The sequence below is a fragment of the Salvelinus namaycush genome, chromosome 34 (assembly GCF_016432855.1).
Source record: "Salvelinus namaycush isolate Seneca chromosome 34, SaNama_1.0, whole genome shotgun sequence".
NCBI lineage: Eukaryota > Metazoa > Chordata > Actinopteri > Salmoniformes > Salmonidae > Salvelinus > Salvelinus namaycush.
Window position 1 is genome coordinate 28,640,516 of NC_052340.1, and position 20,659 is coordinate 28,661,174.

The 20,659-nt window shown below is 47.8% G+C and overlaps 1 protein-coding gene across 2 annotated transcripts in view; it reads left to right on the forward strand.

Moving 5' to 3' along the window:
* Window positions 1-20,659, forward strand: part of LOC120028263 (RNA-binding protein Musashi homolog 2-like) — a 323,422-nt gene that overhangs the window by 279,132 nt on the left and 23,631 nt on the right. For both annotated transcript variants that reach the window (XM_038973438.1, XM_038973439.1), the window contains exon 11: window positions 10,066-10,128. In XM_038973438.1, the coding sequence (XP_038829366.1) occupies window positions 10,066-10,128 (63 nt within the window). The remainder of the gene's footprint in view (window positions 1-10,065; window positions 10,129-20,659) is intronic.

Consider the following 20,659-nt stretch of genomic DNA (forward strand, 5'->3'; position numbering starts at 1 on the left):
CTCTCTGCCTCTGGCTCTCCCTGCCCCTCCATGTAAGGTGACATTTATATCCCTGATTTGTGCTGTGAGAGGTTGTGTCCTATCATGCAAGGCAAGATCTAATAGAGGCTTTTGTGTCCATCAGACGGCCTTGTCCCTCTGTGTTCCACCACTACACTACGCCTCTTGCACACACACACACACACACACACACACACACACACACACACACACACACACACACACACACACACACACACACACACACACACACACACACACACACACACATTTCTATTTCTTACTATACTTTGGGGACCAACAGTTGATTCCCATTCAAAATCATATTTTCCCTAACCCTAATTCCTAAACCTAACCACTAACCCTAATTTTATCCCAAAACCTAACCCCTAAACCTGAAATTGCCTTTTTACAAGTGAGGACTCCGGAATTCTGGGGGGTTTACTATTATTGTGAGCATTTCTGGTACTCACACGTATAGTACCAATTGTGCACGCACGCACGCACGCGCACACACACACACACACACACACACACACACACACACACACACACACACACACACACACACACACACACACACACACACACACACACCAAAGACAAAGGACCAGGGGACCAGAGACCAGGGGACCAGAGACCAGAGGACCAGAGGACCAGAGGACCAGAGGACCAGAGGACCAGAGGACCAGGGGACCAGAGGACCAGGGGACCAGGGGACCAGGGGACCAGAGGACCAGGGGACCAGGGGACCAGGGGACCAGGGGACCAGAGGACCAGGGGACCAGAGGACCAGGGGACCAGAGGACCAGGGGACCAGAGGACCAGGGGACCAGAGGACCAGGGGACCAGAGGACCAGGGGACCAGAGACCAGGGGACCAGAGACCAGGAGTAGGCCCGTTGTCTCCAATGCCTGACTTACACAGGTCTCAGTGGTTTTCAGAAATTCTTCCAATATGCATCCCACATTTTCCAGTTATGATGAAGACTTGATGCGGATGCAAATATATTTAAATGTTGATAAATACTATGGTATACACAGACAGTGATCTACTTAGTCTTTTTGGGAGCATGTTTGGACTCAAGTGGCTGTATAGATAGAGTGCCCCACCCTCTCGGTTTAGGAGTCGACAGCCTCTCCATACGGGCTGCATTTCAACCTATTTCTCCATTAGTTCAAAGTCTGTGTGATGTTGCCTCACACCTGGAAGGAGATAGCGGTGGGTTGTGCTCTCAAAGCACAGCCCGTCTGTCTGATGGAGAGTCCAGATTAGAGGCCCCCTGTTCTGTTTTGATCTACACAGTGGACAGTGCTCTTTAGTATGTGGAGTGGTAGATGGATGGATGCGCCAATTGAGGCCTGCTACGCCTTAGTGCCTTCAGAAATAGACTGTGTGAAATGCACCATTAGCTGGATCCAGAGTCATCTGAAATATCCCTGGTGTGTATATACAGTATAATGCTTTGTAGTGACTGGCTGTTTTTTTCTCTCCGTCATATCTGTCTGTCCAAAAGCATAACAAAATGCATTGGTACTTTTGTTAACACAGAGATAACCTTGTGGTAGACATACTCACCAGGCCAGAAATCCCTCTCCCTGAAAGCTGTTTTTATCAGCAGAGGCTATTTGCTCTTCAGCACCTTCCCACTGTTAATAATAGCTGAGGATAAGTAATCCATTTGAATAGGACTGATGTATTAACACTGAGAAATCACAAGTCACATAACAAATAATATATTAACACTGAGAAATCACAAGTCTCATAATAGATCATTAACACTGGGAAATCATAACAGTCACATAATAGATAATGTATTAACACTGGGAAATCATAACTGGCACATAATAGATCATGTATTAACACTGGGAAATCATAACTGTCACATAATAGATAATGTACTAACACTGGGAAATCATAACAGTCACATAATAGATCATGTATTAACACTGGGAAATCATAACAGTCACATAATAGATCATGTATTAACACTGGGAAATCATAACAGTCACATAATAGATAATGTACTAACACTGGGAAATCATAACAGTCACATAATAGGTAATGTATTAACACTGGGAAATCATAACAGTCACATAATAGATCATGTATTAACACTGGGAAATCATAACAGTCACATAATAGATCATGTATTAACACTGGGAAATCATAACAGTCACATAACAGATAATGTATTAACACTGGGAAATCATAACAGTCACATAACAGATAATGTATTAACACTGGGAAATCATAACAGTCACATAATAGATAATGTATTAACACTGGGAAATCATAACAGATAATGTATTAACAGTGATGAATATGTTACCTCTGTTCTTCCTGTCTTCCTCTAAGTGTGTTTCTCTACTCTGTTCTTCTTAGACTAGTGTAGACAGACAGGAGTTATCTGGGGGTGTTACATGATACTATACATCCCTATATGGCTTTAAAGTCACATTATTCTCAGCCTTACTGTACCCATGCTGTTCATCACACATTCATTCCCTGCTATGTCACACATCTGAATGGGCTGAAGAGTCGATTCTTCTTCTCTGTCAATGTAGACACATTAAGGCTCTGGATAGTGGTAGAGGTAGTGAGGCAGTTAGGCTCCAGTACTATGGCTGAATGCTGTTTGTGGCTCAGAGAGTCAGTCAGTTTTCCCCTGAGCTTGGTGCTTCCAGTGTTCAGACTGAGGCATGCCTTTGATAAGCGCTGCACACAGAGGTCTTCTTTGATAAGCGCTGCACACAGAGGTCTTCTTTGATAAGCGCTGCACACAGAGGTCTTCTTTGAGAAGCGCTGCACACAGAGGTCTTCTTTGATAAGCGCTGCACACAGAGGTCTTCTTTGAGAAGCGCTGCACACAGAGGTCTTCTTTGATAAGCGCTGCACACAGAGGTCTTCTTTGAGAAGCGCTGCACACAGAGGTCTTCTTTGATAAGCGCTGCACACAGAGGTCTTCTTTGAGAAGCGCTGCACACAGAGGTCTTCTTTGAGAAGCGCTGCACACAGAGGTCTTCTTTGAGAAGCGCTGCACACAGAGGTCTTCTTTGAGAAGCGCTGCACACAGAAGTCTTCTTTGAGAAGCGCTGCACACAGAGGTCTTCTTTGAGAAGGGCTGCACACAGAGGTCTTCTTTGAGAAGCGCTGCACACAGAGGTCTTCTTTGAGAAGCGCTGCACACAGAGGTCTTCTTTGAGAAGCGCTGCACACAGAGGTCTTCTTTGAGAAGCGCTGCACACAGAGGTCTTCTTTGAGAAGCGCTGCACACAGAGGTCTTCTTTGAGAAGCGCTGCACACAGAGGTCTTCTTTGAGAAGCGCTGCACACAGAGGTCTTCTTTGAGAAGCGCTGCACACAGAGGTCTTCTTTGAGAAGCGCTGCACACAGAGGTCTTCTTTGAGAAGCGCTGCACACAGAGGTCTTCTTTGAGAAGCACATGCAGCAGCAGCGCTAGTAGAGAGAGCTTTCCGTTCTGTCGGACAATGACACACATTCACACACACACACACAGAGAATGGAGAATGACTCACCTCTCCTTGCACCGTGCGATGAACAGATGCCAATGGAGATTGTGCTCTTTTCATATTATTCACTCTCTCCTCCATTGCTTATTTTAACACAATTCAACCTTTTTTCAGAGAGCGATTTCCTTTCTGTAGGCTTTAGAAAGCCTTATTGGATGACTGACAAGGCTGCCTTGTGAGTCACAAGGGAAAACAAAACACATATTGCAAATCCGACTCATTTCTGCCACAGCATGTCAACCCTACTGCATGTCAGTGTTTATTACAGGAGTGGGGTTTCTGTATTGATCACCTAATCTAGTCTTTCTGTGGGAGCTGAAGCAACACTCAGAGAAAAGCTCTTTAGGTTGTGTAACTCTCAAGGTTTTGTGGTAACTTCCTTCCCTTGCCTGAAGCAAGGGAAGGAAAAGAGATGAAAAGGTGATAGTGGCAGACAGAGAGAGTGAGGAGGAGATGGTAAGGGCTGTTGGGGTGAGGAAAGGAGACAGAGAGAGTGAGGAGGAGATGGTAAGGGCTGTTGGGGTGAGGAAAGGAGACAGAGAGAGTGAGGAGGAGATGGTAAGGGCTGTTGGGGTGAGGAAAGGAGACAGAGAGCGTGAGGAGGAGATGGTAAGGGCTGTTGGGGTGAGGAAAGGAGACAGAGACAGAGAGAGTGAGGAGGAGAGGGTAAGGGATGTTGGGGTGAGGAAAGGAGACAGAGACAGAGATGGTAAGGGCTGTTGGGGTGAGGAAAGGAGACAGAGAGAGTGAGGAGGAGAGGGTAAGGGATGTTGGGGTGAGGAAAGGAGACAGAGAGAGTGAGGAGGAGAGGGTAAGGGCTGTTGGGGTGAGGAAAGGAGACCGAGACAGAGAGAGTGAGGAGGAGAGGGTAAGGGCTGTTGGGGTGAGGAAAGGAGACAGAGACAGAGAGAGTGAGGAGGAGAGGGTAAGGGCTGTTGGGGTGATGAAAGGAGACAGAGACAGAGACAGAGAGAGTGAGGAGGAGAGGGTAAGGGCTGTTGGGGTGATGAAAGGAGACAGAGACAGAGAGAGTGAGGAGGAGAGGGTAAGGGCTGTTGGGGTGAGGAAAGGAGACAGAGACAGAGAGAGTGAGGAGGAGAGGGTAAGGGCTGTTGGAGTGAGGAAAGGAGACAAAGACAGAGAGAGTGAGGAGGAGAGGGTAAGGAATATTGGGGTGAGGAAAGGAGACAGAGACAGAGAGAGTGAGGAGGAGAGGGTATGTCTAGCCATAGCACATAGCATGCCCATTCGTAAATCTGGCCCTGTACTCAACATGTCCCCCAGGTCCTCTCCTCATAGCCTGCTATGTGCTATGGCTAGACAGCTGTTACTGTTACTTAGCCCGTTAACAACCATTGGAACATAGTTCAGCCTGCGGATGATGTCCCAGAATACCTTGTCCCAGAGAACTGCCATGCTGTCATAGTTTAAAATAGATTCTAAATCACAATTGTCTGGCCTTTCTCCCTCACAGCCCTGGTGTGGTTTTAGTCATCAGGAAGAATAAGCTCATACTTCCTGTGTGCACAAGACTCAATGAGCAATGTAGCAGAGGTCTCTGCAGTGCAGCGCCATTCATTCTCATTTGGGCTGCAGGAGCACCCCCTCCCTCCCTCTGTGCGTGCGTGCGTGCGTGTGTGCGTGCGTGCGTGAGCGGACGAAGAAGAGAGAGAGAGGACAAAGAAGAGCGAGAGGACGGAGAAGAGAGAGAGAGGACGGAGAAGAGAGAGAGAGGACGGAGAAGAGAGAGAGAGGACGGAGAAGAGAGAGAGTTAGAGAGAGAGGACTGAAGAAGAGAGAGAGAGAAGACTGGAGAAGAGAGAGAGAGAGGACTGGAGAAGAGAGAGAGAGAGAGGACTGGAGAAGAGAGAGAGAGAGAGGACTGGAGAAGAGAGAGAGAGAGAGAGAGAGAGGGGACTGGAGAAGAGAGAGAGAGAGGACTGGAGAAGAGAGAGAGAGGACTGGAGAAGAGAGAGAGAGGGGACTGGAGAAGAGAGAGAGAGAGGACTGGAGAAGAGAGAGAGGACTGGAGAAGAGAGAGAGGACTGGAGAAGAGAGAGAGGACTGGAGAAGAGAGAGAGGACTGGAGAAGAGAGATAGGACTGGAGAAGAGCGAGAGAGAGAGGACTGGAGAAGAGAGAGAGAGAGGACTGGAGAAGAGAGAGAGAGAGGACTGGAGAAGAGAGAGAGAGAGGACTGGAGAAGAGAGAGAGAGAGGACTGGAGAAGAGAGAGAGAGAGGACTCTAGAAGAGAAAGAGAGAGAGAGAGGACTCTAGAAGAGAAAGAGATAGAGAGAGGACTGGAGAAGAGAGAGAGAGAGAGGACTGGAGAAGAGAGAGAGAGAGAGGACTGGAGAAGAGAGAGAGAGAGAGGACTGGAGAAGAAAGAGAGAGAGAGGACTGGAGAAGAGAGAGAGAGAGGACTGGAGAAGAGAGAGCGAGAGGACTAGAGGAGAGAGAGAGGGCTGGAGGAGAGAGAGAGGACTGGAGAATAGAGAGAGGACTGGAGAAGAGAGAGAGAGAGAGGACTGGAGAAGAGAGAGAGAGAGGACTGGAGAAGAGAGAGAGAGAGAGGACTGGAGAAGAGAGAGAGAGAGGACTGGAGATGACTGGAGAAGAGAGAGAGAGAGAGGACTGGAGAAGAGAGAGAGAGAGAGGACTGGAGAAGAGAGAGAGAGAGGACTGGAGAAGAGAGAGAGAGAGAGAGGACTGGAGAAGAGAGAGAGAGGACTGGAGAAGAGAGAGAGAGAGAGAGAGAGAGAGGACTGGAGAAGAGAGAGAGAGAGAGAGAGAGAGAGAGAGAGGACTGGAGAAGAGAGAAAGAGAGAGGACTGGAGAAGAGAGCGAGAGAGGACTGGAGAAGAGAGAGAGAGAGAGGACTGGAGAAGAGAGAGAGATAGAGAGGACTGGAGAAGAGAGAGAGAGAGAGAGGACTGGAGAGAGAGAGAGAGAGAGAGAGGACTGGAGAAGAGAGAGAGAGAGATAGAGAGGACTGGAGAAGAGAGAGAGAGAGAGAGAGAGGACTGGAGAAGAGAGAGAGAGAGGACTGGAGGAGAGAGAGAGAGGGGACTGGAGAAGAGAGAGAGAGAGGGGACTGGAGAAGAGAGAGAGAGAGAGAGAGAGGACTGGAGAAGAGAGAGAGAGAGAGAGGACTGGAGAAGAGAGAGAGAGAGAGAGGACTGGAGAAGAGAGAGAGAGAGAGAGAGAGAGAGAGAGAGAGAGAGAGAGAGAGAGAGAGAGAGAGAGAGAGAGAGAGAGAGAGAGAGAGAGAGAGAGAGAGAGAGAGAGAGAGAGAGAGAGAGAGAGAGAGAGAGATGACTGGAGAAGAGAGAGAGAGAGAGGACTGGAGAAGAAAGAGAGAGAGGGGACTGGAGAAGAAAGAGAGAGAGGGTTGGTATAGACATAGGAGAAACAGGCACAGTAGTAGGCAAAGAGACAAATGCAACAAGGAGATTTAGGAGTGCTAGTCAAAGAGGAGGATAGGTAGCAGAGTAGAGAGACGGGTAAACAAGGCAGCACAGACCGTACAGGTCTGGTCCTCTCGGCGTCAACCCAAATGATGGCTTTGTTCCCTGCAGAAACTACCAGTTAAATATATAGAAACCTGCAGAAACTACCAGCTAAATATTGGCTTTTTCTCTCCAGTAATAATGGAGCCATGAAATTGATTTAATGTCGCTGAGGTTCTCCTGGGCGGCGCCTCTGCAGTCTGTGAATACAAAACAATGAACCTCCACAGCCGCCCTAAGATCTATTAATTAACCCAGCTAATCCCCAACACCTTATCTCTCTCAACAACTTTGCCCATCGAACAGTAACTTTGGAACACAGAGGCTACAGGGTGCCGAGACGCAACATTGGCAGTGAAGGAGAAACACAGATTGACACTTTTTTGTCTGGTGAAATATTTGGCATTTGTTGTGAAATGTTTGACTTGATGTCTGAGGAGATTGGAGGGCAGATAGCAAATAATTTGTGTGCCTTTGAGAATCCAAGCTCAGTATGAACACAGTGTGAAAAGCGTACCTGTCCAATCCTACCCCACTGCGCTGCCACAGAGAGAGAGAAAGAAAGGAAGAGAGAGAGAGATATATTTCTGTTCATCATGGCCTTATCTACCAGCCAGTCTCTCTCTCAGCATGGTCCTCCTCCACATTGACCTCCAGGCCCCTACCCATGTAGTGTCCCTGCAGGAGGGGAACCACCTCATCCTGGACACCACAGTGTTCCTCTTAACCCTCACCACCCCTTAACACAGCCCCTCAGAGCACAGCATTCAGGCCCACTTACCTCCACCAGCTCTCTGATTGTTCTCTTTCCTAGAACCTCGCTTCCACTCGTCCTTTTCGTTCTCTTGTCTCTGCCCTTTCTCCTGGTGGCCTTTTTGGACTGGTCTAGTGAGTGGGCCTGCCTCAAACCAAGGGCACCACGTCGCTCAATAACTTCCTCCTGCGGACAGATCACTGTCCTATCATACGCGCACTGGCGTCTCCCCTCTCAATATTACACATCAACTCAGTCTTTTGTTCAGACTTGTTCCTAATCTCGTCCCAAAGTCCAATTTGTTGATTATATATTAGCACCAAATCAGAGGTTATTAAGTCCCCTAATAGAACAGGATGGGGACTGGCTTTGTTTAGTAAGAGAGAAGAGAAAGAACCAGAGAGAGAGAGACAAGTGGAATTACATGGTGTCTCTCCTATCTGAAGACAACCATCTGCCAATGTCACTGCTCCATTGTGTCTGGGCCCTCTACCATGAATAGCCCTCTGCAGCCAAAGATGTTTTAATTAGTGAGAGAGATGGTCTGTAATTATATTTATATCATAATAACTAACCACTCTGACTGACTGAGTCCTCGTCCTCCTCGCTGGGTCTTTCATTGTCTCCCTCTATGATGATGATATTTAATTCTAATGTGAGAACACTGCAGATCCAGTCAAAGTGAACATCCCGGCCCTCGACGGGCGAGTACACACTCTCAGAAGCTGGTCCGTGTTCGCATACACACACACACACACGCGCACGCACACACACACATGCACGCGCACACACACGCGTACACACACACACACACACGCACGCGCACACACGCACGCACGCGCGCACACAGACACAGCATCTCTCAGCCATGTCCATGCATGTCCAACTTCACCAACAACCCTTCCCCAATCACTTTATTATCAAAGCCTACAACTGTATTTTTGACAAAAGCAAACCACTTTACTGGTTGACGTTGCTTATCAAAGCCTAAACAGCAGCTGATTAGTTGACCGACTGCAACTCCCTCTTCTTTGTGTGAGTATGTTGAAAGAATAGGTAACCACAAAGATGTACATTAGAAGGTTATTGTCCAAAGTCTACCTATATTGACTGGCCTATGCATTGTTTAACTGAGTGCATACTGCATGTAAAGATCTTTGTAGAATGCTGTGGAGACTGTCTTCTTTGTTGTATTTGTTTGCAAGTTAAATCATTGACAGGGAAAGAGATAATGAAGAGCAGAAAAGGGCTTGTGTGCTTTCAAACCACAGACAATTGAGCCTCATTGTGTTATGAATATTGGGAACAATGGTGAAACACTTGAAAGAAAGGAACGTTTCAATATGCACGCACACTCTCTCTCTTCTCTATCTAGAATCTCCTCAACCTGTGTCCGCCTGCCCCAGCCAACCTCCACCCAAAGGGCAGTCAGAACTAAGCAATGAATCCCAGATGCCCAGACCCATAATAACACCATAAAGCGCTGATAAAACAGGTCGGCAGAGGGATGACAGGTCGACTGAGGCTGGGGCTGAGGCTTGCTCAAGCCTACCCAGAGTCGCCTCTCTTCCACAAATCATCCCACTGTTCCTCCCTCGTTCCCCAGGCTCAGCGGTCCGCCGGGGCTGCAACAGCCGGTCACGCTTTCTGGAGACCAAATTATCCTCCTGATTGATTGAGTTCCAAAGCATAAACCTCGCCGGCTGACAACTGCAGCTGATTCGCTCTCCCGACTTTACGGCTCTCTCTCTCTCTCTCCCTCTCTCTCTCTCTCTCTCCCTCCCTCCCTCCCTCCCTCTGCACAGAGCGCACAGAGCCAACGAGATAAATGACTTAAGTGGACGACAAAGTGTGCAAGCGTGTTGCAAATTTCCATATCGGTCTTCATGGTGCATGATGTTTGTTGTGTTTCCAAGTTAACCCTTTATTTCCCGTTCTTGAGGATCTGGAAGACTGGTCCCTCCCCCTGATACGCCAGCTTGCCAGCTAGAAGATTCCCTCACTCGTCTTTTCCTCATGTTAGAAAATGATGTCACTCGCTAATCCAAAACTAATCCCAGTTACTAGGCATATGGAGAGATACACACACTAAGACACACTCAGTCGACCCCCTCCCCATACACACAGATTAAAACATTCACTCTTTCTCACACAACCCCCCCCCCCCCCCCCCACACACACACACACACACACAGTCACACACAATCCGACCCCTCACACACACTCTCTCTCCCACACACACTGATGCCTTGTCCCCCTCTGTCCCCCAGGCTTCCCAGCGACGGCGTATGGACCGGTGGCAGCAGCGGCAGTGGCGGCAGTGCGTGGCTCAGGTAGGGGGGCCCGTGGAAGAGGTGGCTACATGGCATACCAGCAGAACGCAGGGGCAGGTAAACGCTCTGTCGGTATTCTGTGTGGCTACTGCTACGCTCCATGCTCTGTTCTCACTGGCCACCGAAAACTCCTCTCACACCTGCTGTATACACACTCACACTCTCTTAATAGACAAGAGAGGAAAGAAAGAGCATACTAAACTCCCCGTTCTCTCCTCACTTGCCTCTGCACTGGATAGAATGGACAGAGGATGAGGATAGGACCAGGTTAGCAGTCTTTAGTTGTCTTGTTACAGAGCTACTATACCTGCCAGCTCTGTGTTTGATAGGTAGAAATGCTACCTACTGTAATGTACCTCCACAGTACAATATGTGACTGCAGATCCAGGGAGCAGGATGTTGATTTCTCATGTGTCGGTCACTCGTATCACCCATACACCTCTTTCAGAGAAGGCTCCTAACTTGAAATCAGCATGTGCTGATGTGCCTATTGATATCGATTAGTTTACTAAAAATCTGACTTCCACACAAATCTCAAGTTAGGATACGGCTTGCCCCTATAAGACCTTCCAGTCTCTAAATAACCAAGCCAGCATCATGAGTGTCCAGATTCCTGAGTCCTGCTTAAATTGGCTCCCTCGTTGACTTTTTCTATTCCCTGGCCATTGATTGGCTAGTACGATAGCTTAATCAATCACACTGACTTTGTCCACAGACACAGCAATATATAGCTAAATAAACACTGGAGAAAAACAAGCGGCGGGGCTGGAATTGACAGATGGCATTTTGGCTGCGAGGGAAAATGATCGGAGACTCTAATTGGCTGTCAGAACGCCTGGCCCCTGGAAGCAGTGTGGTGCTGGGCTGCACTCTGACAGTTAGGGTTGGAGGTTCAGCCTAACACACACTCACCGCACACACACACCTGATATGAGAAATCAAAAGCAGATACTTTGATGCCTTATGTCCTAGGTGAGTCTGGGGGATGAGGACAGGGGCAAGTATAAAGGATATGGTTAGACTAGACTGGGTTCATCCTACTTTACTCCATGCAAGTTAGTGCAGGGCTGGCCTAGGCAATACAGCCGGGCTGATCTGGGCGAGTCAGAGAGCCAGTAACAGAGCTAGCCCTTGGCTACAGTACAGTATGTTGCTCCAGCTCTTCCACTGACTGTCTCCTGGATGATTCTGTCACTGTATCACACTCAGGGAGAACCAGAGGGGAAGGCTAAGGGACCAACAGGGCCCACAGAGCCCATATTGCTGACATTTAGACTTGACCTTTCTCTGCAACTGCATCTAGTACTCATTACCAAGAGACATGAGTTTACAAACTCCACTCTGCATAGATCTAGTCTGAAGTGAAGGAGCAGATGGAGTTTTGATATATAGCTGGGTAGCTTACCCACCATGCTAACTGGCTTTTGTGTGATGCTAAAGGATGGCTCTCACAGTAATAATTACATTCTAATGTTGTCCCCTGGCTGAGCCCTTCTGCAATTGGCTCAGGTTCTGTGTGGTCATCTCACAGTTACTGTAACTCACTCACCATCAAGAACAAGACAATCATGTGTTGGAATGTTTTCAAGTGATTCAGCAGATGTTTGCAGATGTAGGTCCTCGAAGCACATCTGTTCAATGCAACTGGTTCTGTTCCCAGAGCAACAGTAGGCTACAAAGGCCCCTGTCTGGGATCATGTTAGGCTTTTATGACAGATTATTTATTTACTCAAAAGATAACTTGACCTAATCTCAAACATAAGGTATCGCAATATTCAATACTTACAGTTGAAGTCAGAAGTTTACATACACCTTAGCCAAATACATTTAAACTCGGTTTTTCACAATTCCTGACATTTAATCCTAGTAAAGATTCCCTGTTTTAGGTCAGTTAGGATCACCACTTTATTTTAAGAATGTGAAATGTCAGAATAATAGTGGAGAGAATGATTTATTTCAGCTTTTATTTCTTTCATCACATTCCCAGTGGGTCAGAAGTTTACATACATTCAATTAGTATTTGATGGCATTGCCTTTTTAAATTGTTTAACTTGTGTCAAATGTTTCAGGTAGCCTTCCACAAGCTTCCCACAATAACTTAGGTGAATTTTAGCCCATTACTCCTGACAGAGCTGGTGTAACTGAGTCAGGTTTGTTGGCCTCCTTGCTCGCACACGCTTTTTCAGTTCTGCCCACACATTTTCTATAGGATTGAGGTCAGGGCTTTGTGATGGCCACTCCAATACCTTGACTTTGTTGTCCTTAAGCCATTTTACCACAACTTTGGAAGTATGCTTGGGGTCAATGTCCATTTGGGAGACCCATTTGCGACCAAGCTTTAACTTCCTGACTGATATCTTGAGATGTTGCTTCAATATATCCACATCATTTTCCGTCCTCATGATGCCATCTATTTTGTGAAGTGCACCAGGCCCTCCTGCAGCAAAGCACCCCCATAAATGATGCTGCCACCCCCGTGCTTCACGGTTGGGATGGTGTTCTTTGGCTTGCAAGCCTCCCCCTTTTTCCTCCAAACATAACGATGGTCATTATGGCCAAACAGTTCTATTTTTGTTTAATCCGACCAGAGAACATTTCTCCAAAAAGTACAATCTTTGTCCCCATGTGCAGTTGCAAACTGTAGTCTGGCTTTTTTATGGTGGTTTTGGAGCAGTGGCTTCTTCTTTGCTGAGTGGCCTTTCAGGTTATGTCGATATAGGACTCGTTTTACTGTGGACATAGATACTTTTGTACCTGTTTCCTCCAGCATCTTCACAAGGTCCTTTGCTGTTATTCTGGGATTGATTTGCACTTCTCGCACAAAAGTACGTTCATCTCTAGGAGACAGAACGTGTCTCCTTCCTGAGCGGTATGACGGCTGCGTGGTCCCATGGTGTTTATACTTGCGTACTATTGTTTGTACAGATGAATGTGGTACCTTCAGGCGTTTGGAAATTGCTCCCAAGGATGAACCAGACTTGTGGAGGTCTACAATGTTTTTTCTGAGGTCTTGGCTGATTTCTTTTGATTTTCCCATGATGTCAAGCAAAGAGGCACTGAGTTTGAAGGTAGGCCTTGAAATAGATCCACAGGTACACCTCCAATTGACTCAAATGATGTCAATTAGCCTATCAGAAGCTTCTAAAGCCATGACATCATTTTCTGGAATTTTCCAAGCTGTTTAAAGGCACAGTCAACTTAGTGTATGTAAACGTCTGACCCACTGGAATTGTGATACAGTGAATTATAAGTGAAATAATCTGTCTGTTAACAATTGTTGGAAAAATTACTTGTCATGCACAAAGTAGATGTCCTAACTGACAAAACTATAGTTTTGGCAACAAGAAATTTGTGGAGTGGTTGAAAAACTAATTTTAATGACTCCAACCTAAGTGTATGTAAACTTCCGACTTCAACTGTAACTATGGACATGGGTTTGCAGTGAAACCTGAGGAAGATGTTAACACATTATCCATCAAACACATGCCTGGCAGTACAGGATGCCCTCTTTTAGCTCCCCAGGGGTCCCCCAGGCCTACCCAGCCTCCCCCTGACGTGCCCTAGGGCAATATGGTCTAGATTAAAGATGATTTCATCAGATAGTGGGAGCAGTGCTGTAGGGATGTTGGACCTGCTAGTCAGTGGGTCCTGCTGCTAGATTAAAACCCCTCACATAGAACAATAGTATTTAAGACTAGGAATACACCTTTTGATCCACCTGCAGTCCTCAGATCTATGATGCCCTTCTTTATCTAGATTAAGATTTCATTATATTATGTTCCCCTTTCACCAATAAATCTCTAAAAGTAAAGTCAGGAACTATTTCATGTCGGAATCAAAAAGTAACCAGGATTCTTTGATTTTGACGTTATTACACCGGAGCAGAATCCGTTTGTAGATGATCACAGTCTTCTTATGGAACACAGCCTACTTCAAAGTGATCCAGTGCAGAAAACCAGCAGTGTAGATCAAACTCAAACCAAAGGTGCTGTTGGTAGACAGTGGAAATGTCTGTGAGAAACATAGTGAAAGAAACACATTCAGACACACACACACATTCATATTCATACACACTTAGTATTTGTATTAGTATTTATTAGGCATCCCCATTAGTTCCTACCAAGGCAGCAGCTACTCTTCCTGGGGTCTAAACACATTCAGGCACTTATATTACATATAAAACAGTACATCATATAACATTATTGCACCACTACATATCTACAATACAAAATGTATAATACCACCATACAACAATATTAGAAAACCAGTCCAAAAAATGTTGTGCTTAGAGGTACACCGGTAAAGGGTCATACATACAGATAGGAGCAATGGTCGTTTGTGATTGGTTGTGAATTTGACCAGTTGTTTCTGTCTCTGACTTGGTTGGGCATTTCAGAGAGCCTATGGTCCTGACTGGGACATTCCTTCTCTGCTCACCTTAAACACTCCTCTGGGTGCACTCTGCCTGCCTGCCAGAAGGTTTGTTCACAACCTACTACCCCCTCACACCCTACTACTCCCTCACACCTACTACCCCCTCACACCCTACTACCCCCTCACACCCTACTTCTCCCTCACACCCTACTACTCCCTCACACCCTACTACTCCCTCACACCCTACTACCCCCTCACACCCTACTACCCCCTCACACCCTACTACCCCCTCACACCCTACTACCCCCTCACACCCTACTACTCCCTCACACCCTACTACTCCCTCACACCCTACTACCCCCTCACACCCTACTACTCCCTCACACCCTACTACCCCCTCACACCCTACTACCCCCTCACACCCTACTACTCCCTCACACCCTATTACCCCCTCACACCCTACTACTCCCTCACACCCTACTACTCCCTCACACCCTATTACCCCCTCACACCCTACTACCCCCTCACACCTACTACCCCCTCACACCCTACTACCCCCTCACACCCTACTTCTCCCTCACACCCTACTACCCCCTCACACCCTACTACTCCCTCACACCCTATTACCCCCTCACACCCTACTACTCCCTCACACCCTACTACTCCCTCACACCCTATTACCCCCTCACACCCTACTACTCCCTCACACCCTATTACCCCCTCACACCCTACTACCCCCTCACACCCTACTACCCCCTCACACCCTACTACTCCCTCACACCCTACTACCCCCTCACACCCTACTACCCCCTCACACCCTACTACTCCCTCACACCCTACTACCCCTCAAACCCTACTACTCCCTCACACCCTACTACCCCCTCACACCCTACTACCCCCTCACACCCTACTACCCCCTCACACCCTACTACTCCCTCACACCCTACTACCCCCTCACACCCTACTACTCCCTCACACCCTATTACCCCCTCACACCCTACTACTCCCTCACACCCTACTACCCCCTCACACCCTACTACTCCCTCACACCCTATTACCCCCTCACACCCTACTACTCCCTCACACCCTACTACTCCCTCACACCCTACTACCCCCTCACACCCTACTACTCCCTCACACCCTACTACCCCCTCACACCCTACTACCCCCTCACACCCTACTACCCCCTCACACCCTACTACCCCCTCACACCCTACTACCCCCTCACACCCTACTACCCCCTCACACCCTACTACCCCCTCACACCCTACTACCCCTCACACCCTACTACCCCTCACACCCTACTACCCCTCACACCCTACTACTCCCTCACACCCTACTACTCCCTCACACCCTACTACTCCCTCACACCCTACTACCCCCTCACACCCTACTACCCCCTCACACCCTACTACCCCCTCACACCCTACTACTCCCTCACACCCTATTACCCCCTCACACCCTACTACCCCCTCACACCCTACTACCCCCTCACACCCTACTACCCCCTCACACCCTACTACTCCCTCACACCCTACTACTCCCTCACACCCTACTACTCCCTCACACCCTACTACTCCCTCACACCCTACTACTCCCTCACACCCTACTACCCCCTCACACCCTACTACCCCCTCATACCCTACTACCCCCTCACACCCTACTACTCCCTCACACCCTACTACCCCCTCACACCCTACTACCCCCTCATACCCTACTACCCCCTCACACCCTACTACTCCCTCACACCCTACTACCCCTCAAACCCTACTACTCCCTCACACCCTACTACCCCCTCACACCCTACTACCCCCTCACACCCTACTACCCCCTCACACCCTACTACCCCCTCACACCCTACTACCCCCTCACACCCTACTACTCCCTCACACCCTACTACCCCCTCACACCCTACTACCCCCTCACACCCTATTACCCCCTCACACCCTACTACTCCCTCACACCCTACTACCCCCTCACACCCTACTACTCCCTCACACCCTATTACCCCCTCACACCCTACTACTCCCTCACACCCTACTACTCCCTCACACCCTACTACCCCCTCACACCCTACTACCCCCTCACACCCTACTACCCCCTCACACCCTACTACCCCCTCACACCCTACTACCCCCTCACACCTACTACCCCCTCACACCCTACTACCCCCTCACACCCTATTACCCCCTCACACCCTACTACCCCCTCACACCCTACTACCCCCTCACACCCTACTACCCCCTCACACCCTACTACTCCCTCACACCCTACTACTCCCTCACACCCTACTACCCCTTCACACCCTACTACCCCCTCATACCCTACTACTTCCTCACACCCTACTACCCCCTCACACCCTACTACTCCCTCACACCCTACTACTCCCTCACACCCTACTACTCCCTCACACCCTACTACCCCCCCACACCCTACTACCCCCTCACACCTACTACCCCCTCACACCCTACTACCCCCTCACACCCTACTACCCCCTCACACCCTACTACCCCCTCACACCTACTACCCCCTCACACCATACTCCGCCCTCACACCCTACTACCCCCTCACAACCTACTACCCCCTCACAACCTACTACCCCCTCACATTCCTCCTGACCATCTCCTATTTTCCCTCCATCTTTCCTTCTCTCCATCCCAAACTTGTATTTTTCTCTAACTTCTCTCATTTCTTCTTCCTCCGTGCTCATTCGTTTGTTCTCTCTCTCTCTATCCCATCCTGTCTCATTAGATGAATAGTTTGTGTTTATTATATTTACTGTAGTGTTTTTAATGCACAAAGATAAAACCGTTGTGTAATTTATGTGTGTTCCTCCTGTTGTGCCTGATCAATGTGTGTATCAGTGTGACTTCAGTGCATGCCACCTGTAGTGGTGGACATGGTCATAGCTCCTAGCTACTGTTGTTTTCTGTGTTCTTGTATCTACTTCTACAAGCTGACATGGTATCCAGGATTGTCTTACCGTATCTGCATGGTAGTTGTTGGTTGTTAGTCATTCTTGATGACAAGCTCAAAAACTGGTATCTAGGAGAGATCCGGAGCGTTTGGGGTTGCATTTATCCCCCCCATTCTCATGTACAGTGCATTCAGAAGGTATTCAGACCCCTTCACTTTTTCCACATTTAGTTTTTTTACTCATCAATCTACACAGAATACCCCATAATGACAAAGCAAAAACAGGTTTTTAGCCATATTTACAAATGTATAGAATATTTAAACTGAAATATCACATTGACATAAGTATTCAGACCCTTCACTCAGTACTTTGTTGAAGCACATTTGGCAGCGATTATAGCCTTGAGTCTTCTTGGGTGTGATGCTACAAGCTTGGTACACCTGTAGTTTCTCCCATTCTTCTCTGCAGATCCTCTCACGCTCTGTCAGGTTGGATGGGGAGCGTCGCTGCACAGCTATTTTCAGGTCTCTCCAGAGACGTTAGATCGGTTTCAAGTCTGGGCTCTAGCTGAGCCACTCAAGGACATTCAGAGACTTGTCCGGAAGCCACTCCTGCGTTGTCTTGGCTGTGTGCTTAGGGTCGTTGTGTTGTTGGAAGGTGAACCTTCGCCCCAGTCTGAGGTCCTGAGTGCACTGGAGCAGGTTTTCATCAAGGATCTCTCTATACTTTGCTCCGTTCATTTTCCCTCAATCCCGACTAGTCTCCCAGTCCCTGCCGCTGAAAAAAATCCCCACAGCATGATTCTGCCACCACCATGCTTCACCGTAAGGATGGTGCTAGGTTTCCTAAAGATTGGACGCTTGGCATTCAAGCCAAATAGTTCAATCTTGGTTTCATCAGACCAGAGCATCTTGTTTGTCATTGACTGAGCAAACTCCAAGTGGGCTGTCATGTGCCTTTTACTGAGGAGTGGCTTCCGTCTGGTCACTCTACCATAAAGGCCTGATTGGTGGAGTGCTGCAGAGATGGTTGTCCTTCTGGAAGGTTCTCCCATCTCCACAGAGGAACTCTGGAGCTCTGTCAGAGTGACCATCGAGTTCTTGGTCACCTCCCTGACCCAAGGCCCTTCTCCCCCGATGGCTCGGTTTAGCCGGGCAGGCAGCTCTAGGAAGAATCTTGGTGCTTCCAAACTTCTTCCATTTAAGAATGATGGAGGCTACTGCGTCCTTGGGGACCTTCAATGCTGCATAATGTTTTTGGTACCCTTCCCCAGGTCTGTGCCTCTATACAATCCTGTCTCTGAGCTCTACGAACAATTCCTTCGACCTCATGGCTTGGTTTTTGCTTTGACATGCACTCTCAAGTGTGGAACCTCATATAAACAGGTGTGTGCCTTTTAAAAATCATGTCCAATCAATTGAATTTACCACAGGTGGACTCCAAGTTGTAGAAACATCTCAAAGATGATCAATGGAAACAGGATGCACCTGAGCTCAATTTCGAGTCTCATAGCAAAGGGTCTGAATAAATACAGTATTTCTGTTTTTAATTTGTTATAAATTTGCAAAAAAAATATTTACCTGTTAGAATACGGCTGTAACGTAACAAAATGTGGATAAAGTGAAGGGGTGTGAATACTTTCGGAATGCACTGTACGGAGGGTTTGGTCCTTTCCTCTAGGCAGACTCCTGTGTGATTACGACATTAGCCTGATTTGCAACAGCTCAGAGCTGAAGCACCATGGCACTCTGGGCCTGACTTGGCAGGACATGATTTCTATTCATGTGTCCCAGGCAGCTGACACACTGGTCCAACCAGTGACTGACCTCAGTTCTAAATGCAGCCCACTGGATTCCTTGTCATATGTTGAGGGGACATGTCAGGAAAGTGAGGTTGAGTTGGAGGAGAATGGAATGAGACACTAGCGTCTCTTTAACCGTCTTGCCTCCTTCCCTCCGCCTTCCTCTGTAGCTGCAGGTGATCACTCTATTTGATAGAGATCTGCATCCCTCAATCAGTAACAATGTCTCCTGTTCGTTTGTCCTTCTCTCTCCAATATGGGTCAAGTCTGGACCCTGGACCACAGAACGTTTCCCCCCTTTCCCACCCCCTGATGGACAGCTATGTCAGAATCATTCTAAAGGAAAACAGACTGTTCACGCAAACTAGGTCACCCCGACTCCCCTGCCCAGGGCCCAGAGGGTGTGGAAATGTCTCCTCTTATGATGAAGATAGATACAGTGTATATGTATCTGCTCAATTCTACCAGCAGTCCTCTACCAGCAGTCCTCTACCAGCTGTCCTCTACCAGCTGTCCTCTACCAGCTGTCCTCTACCAACAGTCCTCTACCAGCTGTCCTCTACCAGCTGTCCTCTACCAGCTGTCCTCTACCAACAGTCCTCTACAAGCAAATCAAATCAAACCAGCTGTCCTCTACCAGCTGTCCTCTACCAACAGTCCTCTACAAGCAAATCAAATCAAACCAGCAGTCCTCTACCAGCAGTCCAGCACCACTTGTTTGTGAGCTCCTGTCCACTTCTATTCTCATGGTATTTGTTTGCCTGAGTGTGATGATGAAAGTGTGTGTGTGTGTGTGTGTGTGTGTGTGTGTGTGTGTGTGTGTGTGTGTGTGTGCGTGTGCGTGGTATGTGGATGTGAAAGCGTGTTGAGTGAAGATATAAGGGCTGTAGCGCTGTGTCTGTGGATGGATGGCAGTACTCCTCTGCCTGTGAACATCCAGGATATATCATCTATTAACTATCATTATGCCAGCCTATCGGAGCACAAAATGAGGAGCCATTATCTAGCGATTATTTATGAACTGCCATCGCAGGCTGAAAAGAACTTGTCCTTTGTTAATTAGTCACCTATTCAGTTAGAAAATGGTGTTTGAGACAGGGACTGAAAGCCACTCCAGGCAGAACAGAAAGAGAGCATCATCTTTTCAAATGACATAGGTGGAAATGGAGCTAATTGCAGATGCTCTGAAATTCAAAGCTAATTTTGAAACACATTTGACAAGTGTATTATTCACTTTTTCTGAAGAGATCTGCACTGCTCTGTGCCTATACATGCGTGCATGAGTGTGTATGCAGGTGTTTACTTGCAAGGTCAGTGTGAGTGACTGAACGAGACAGGGTTTTGTTTGAGTAAATAGACACACACTCTGGGGTCATATCTAATGTATCCAGTGCCTCTGACAGTGTAGCCTGAGGCAGGTGATTGTGTGAAATGTTATT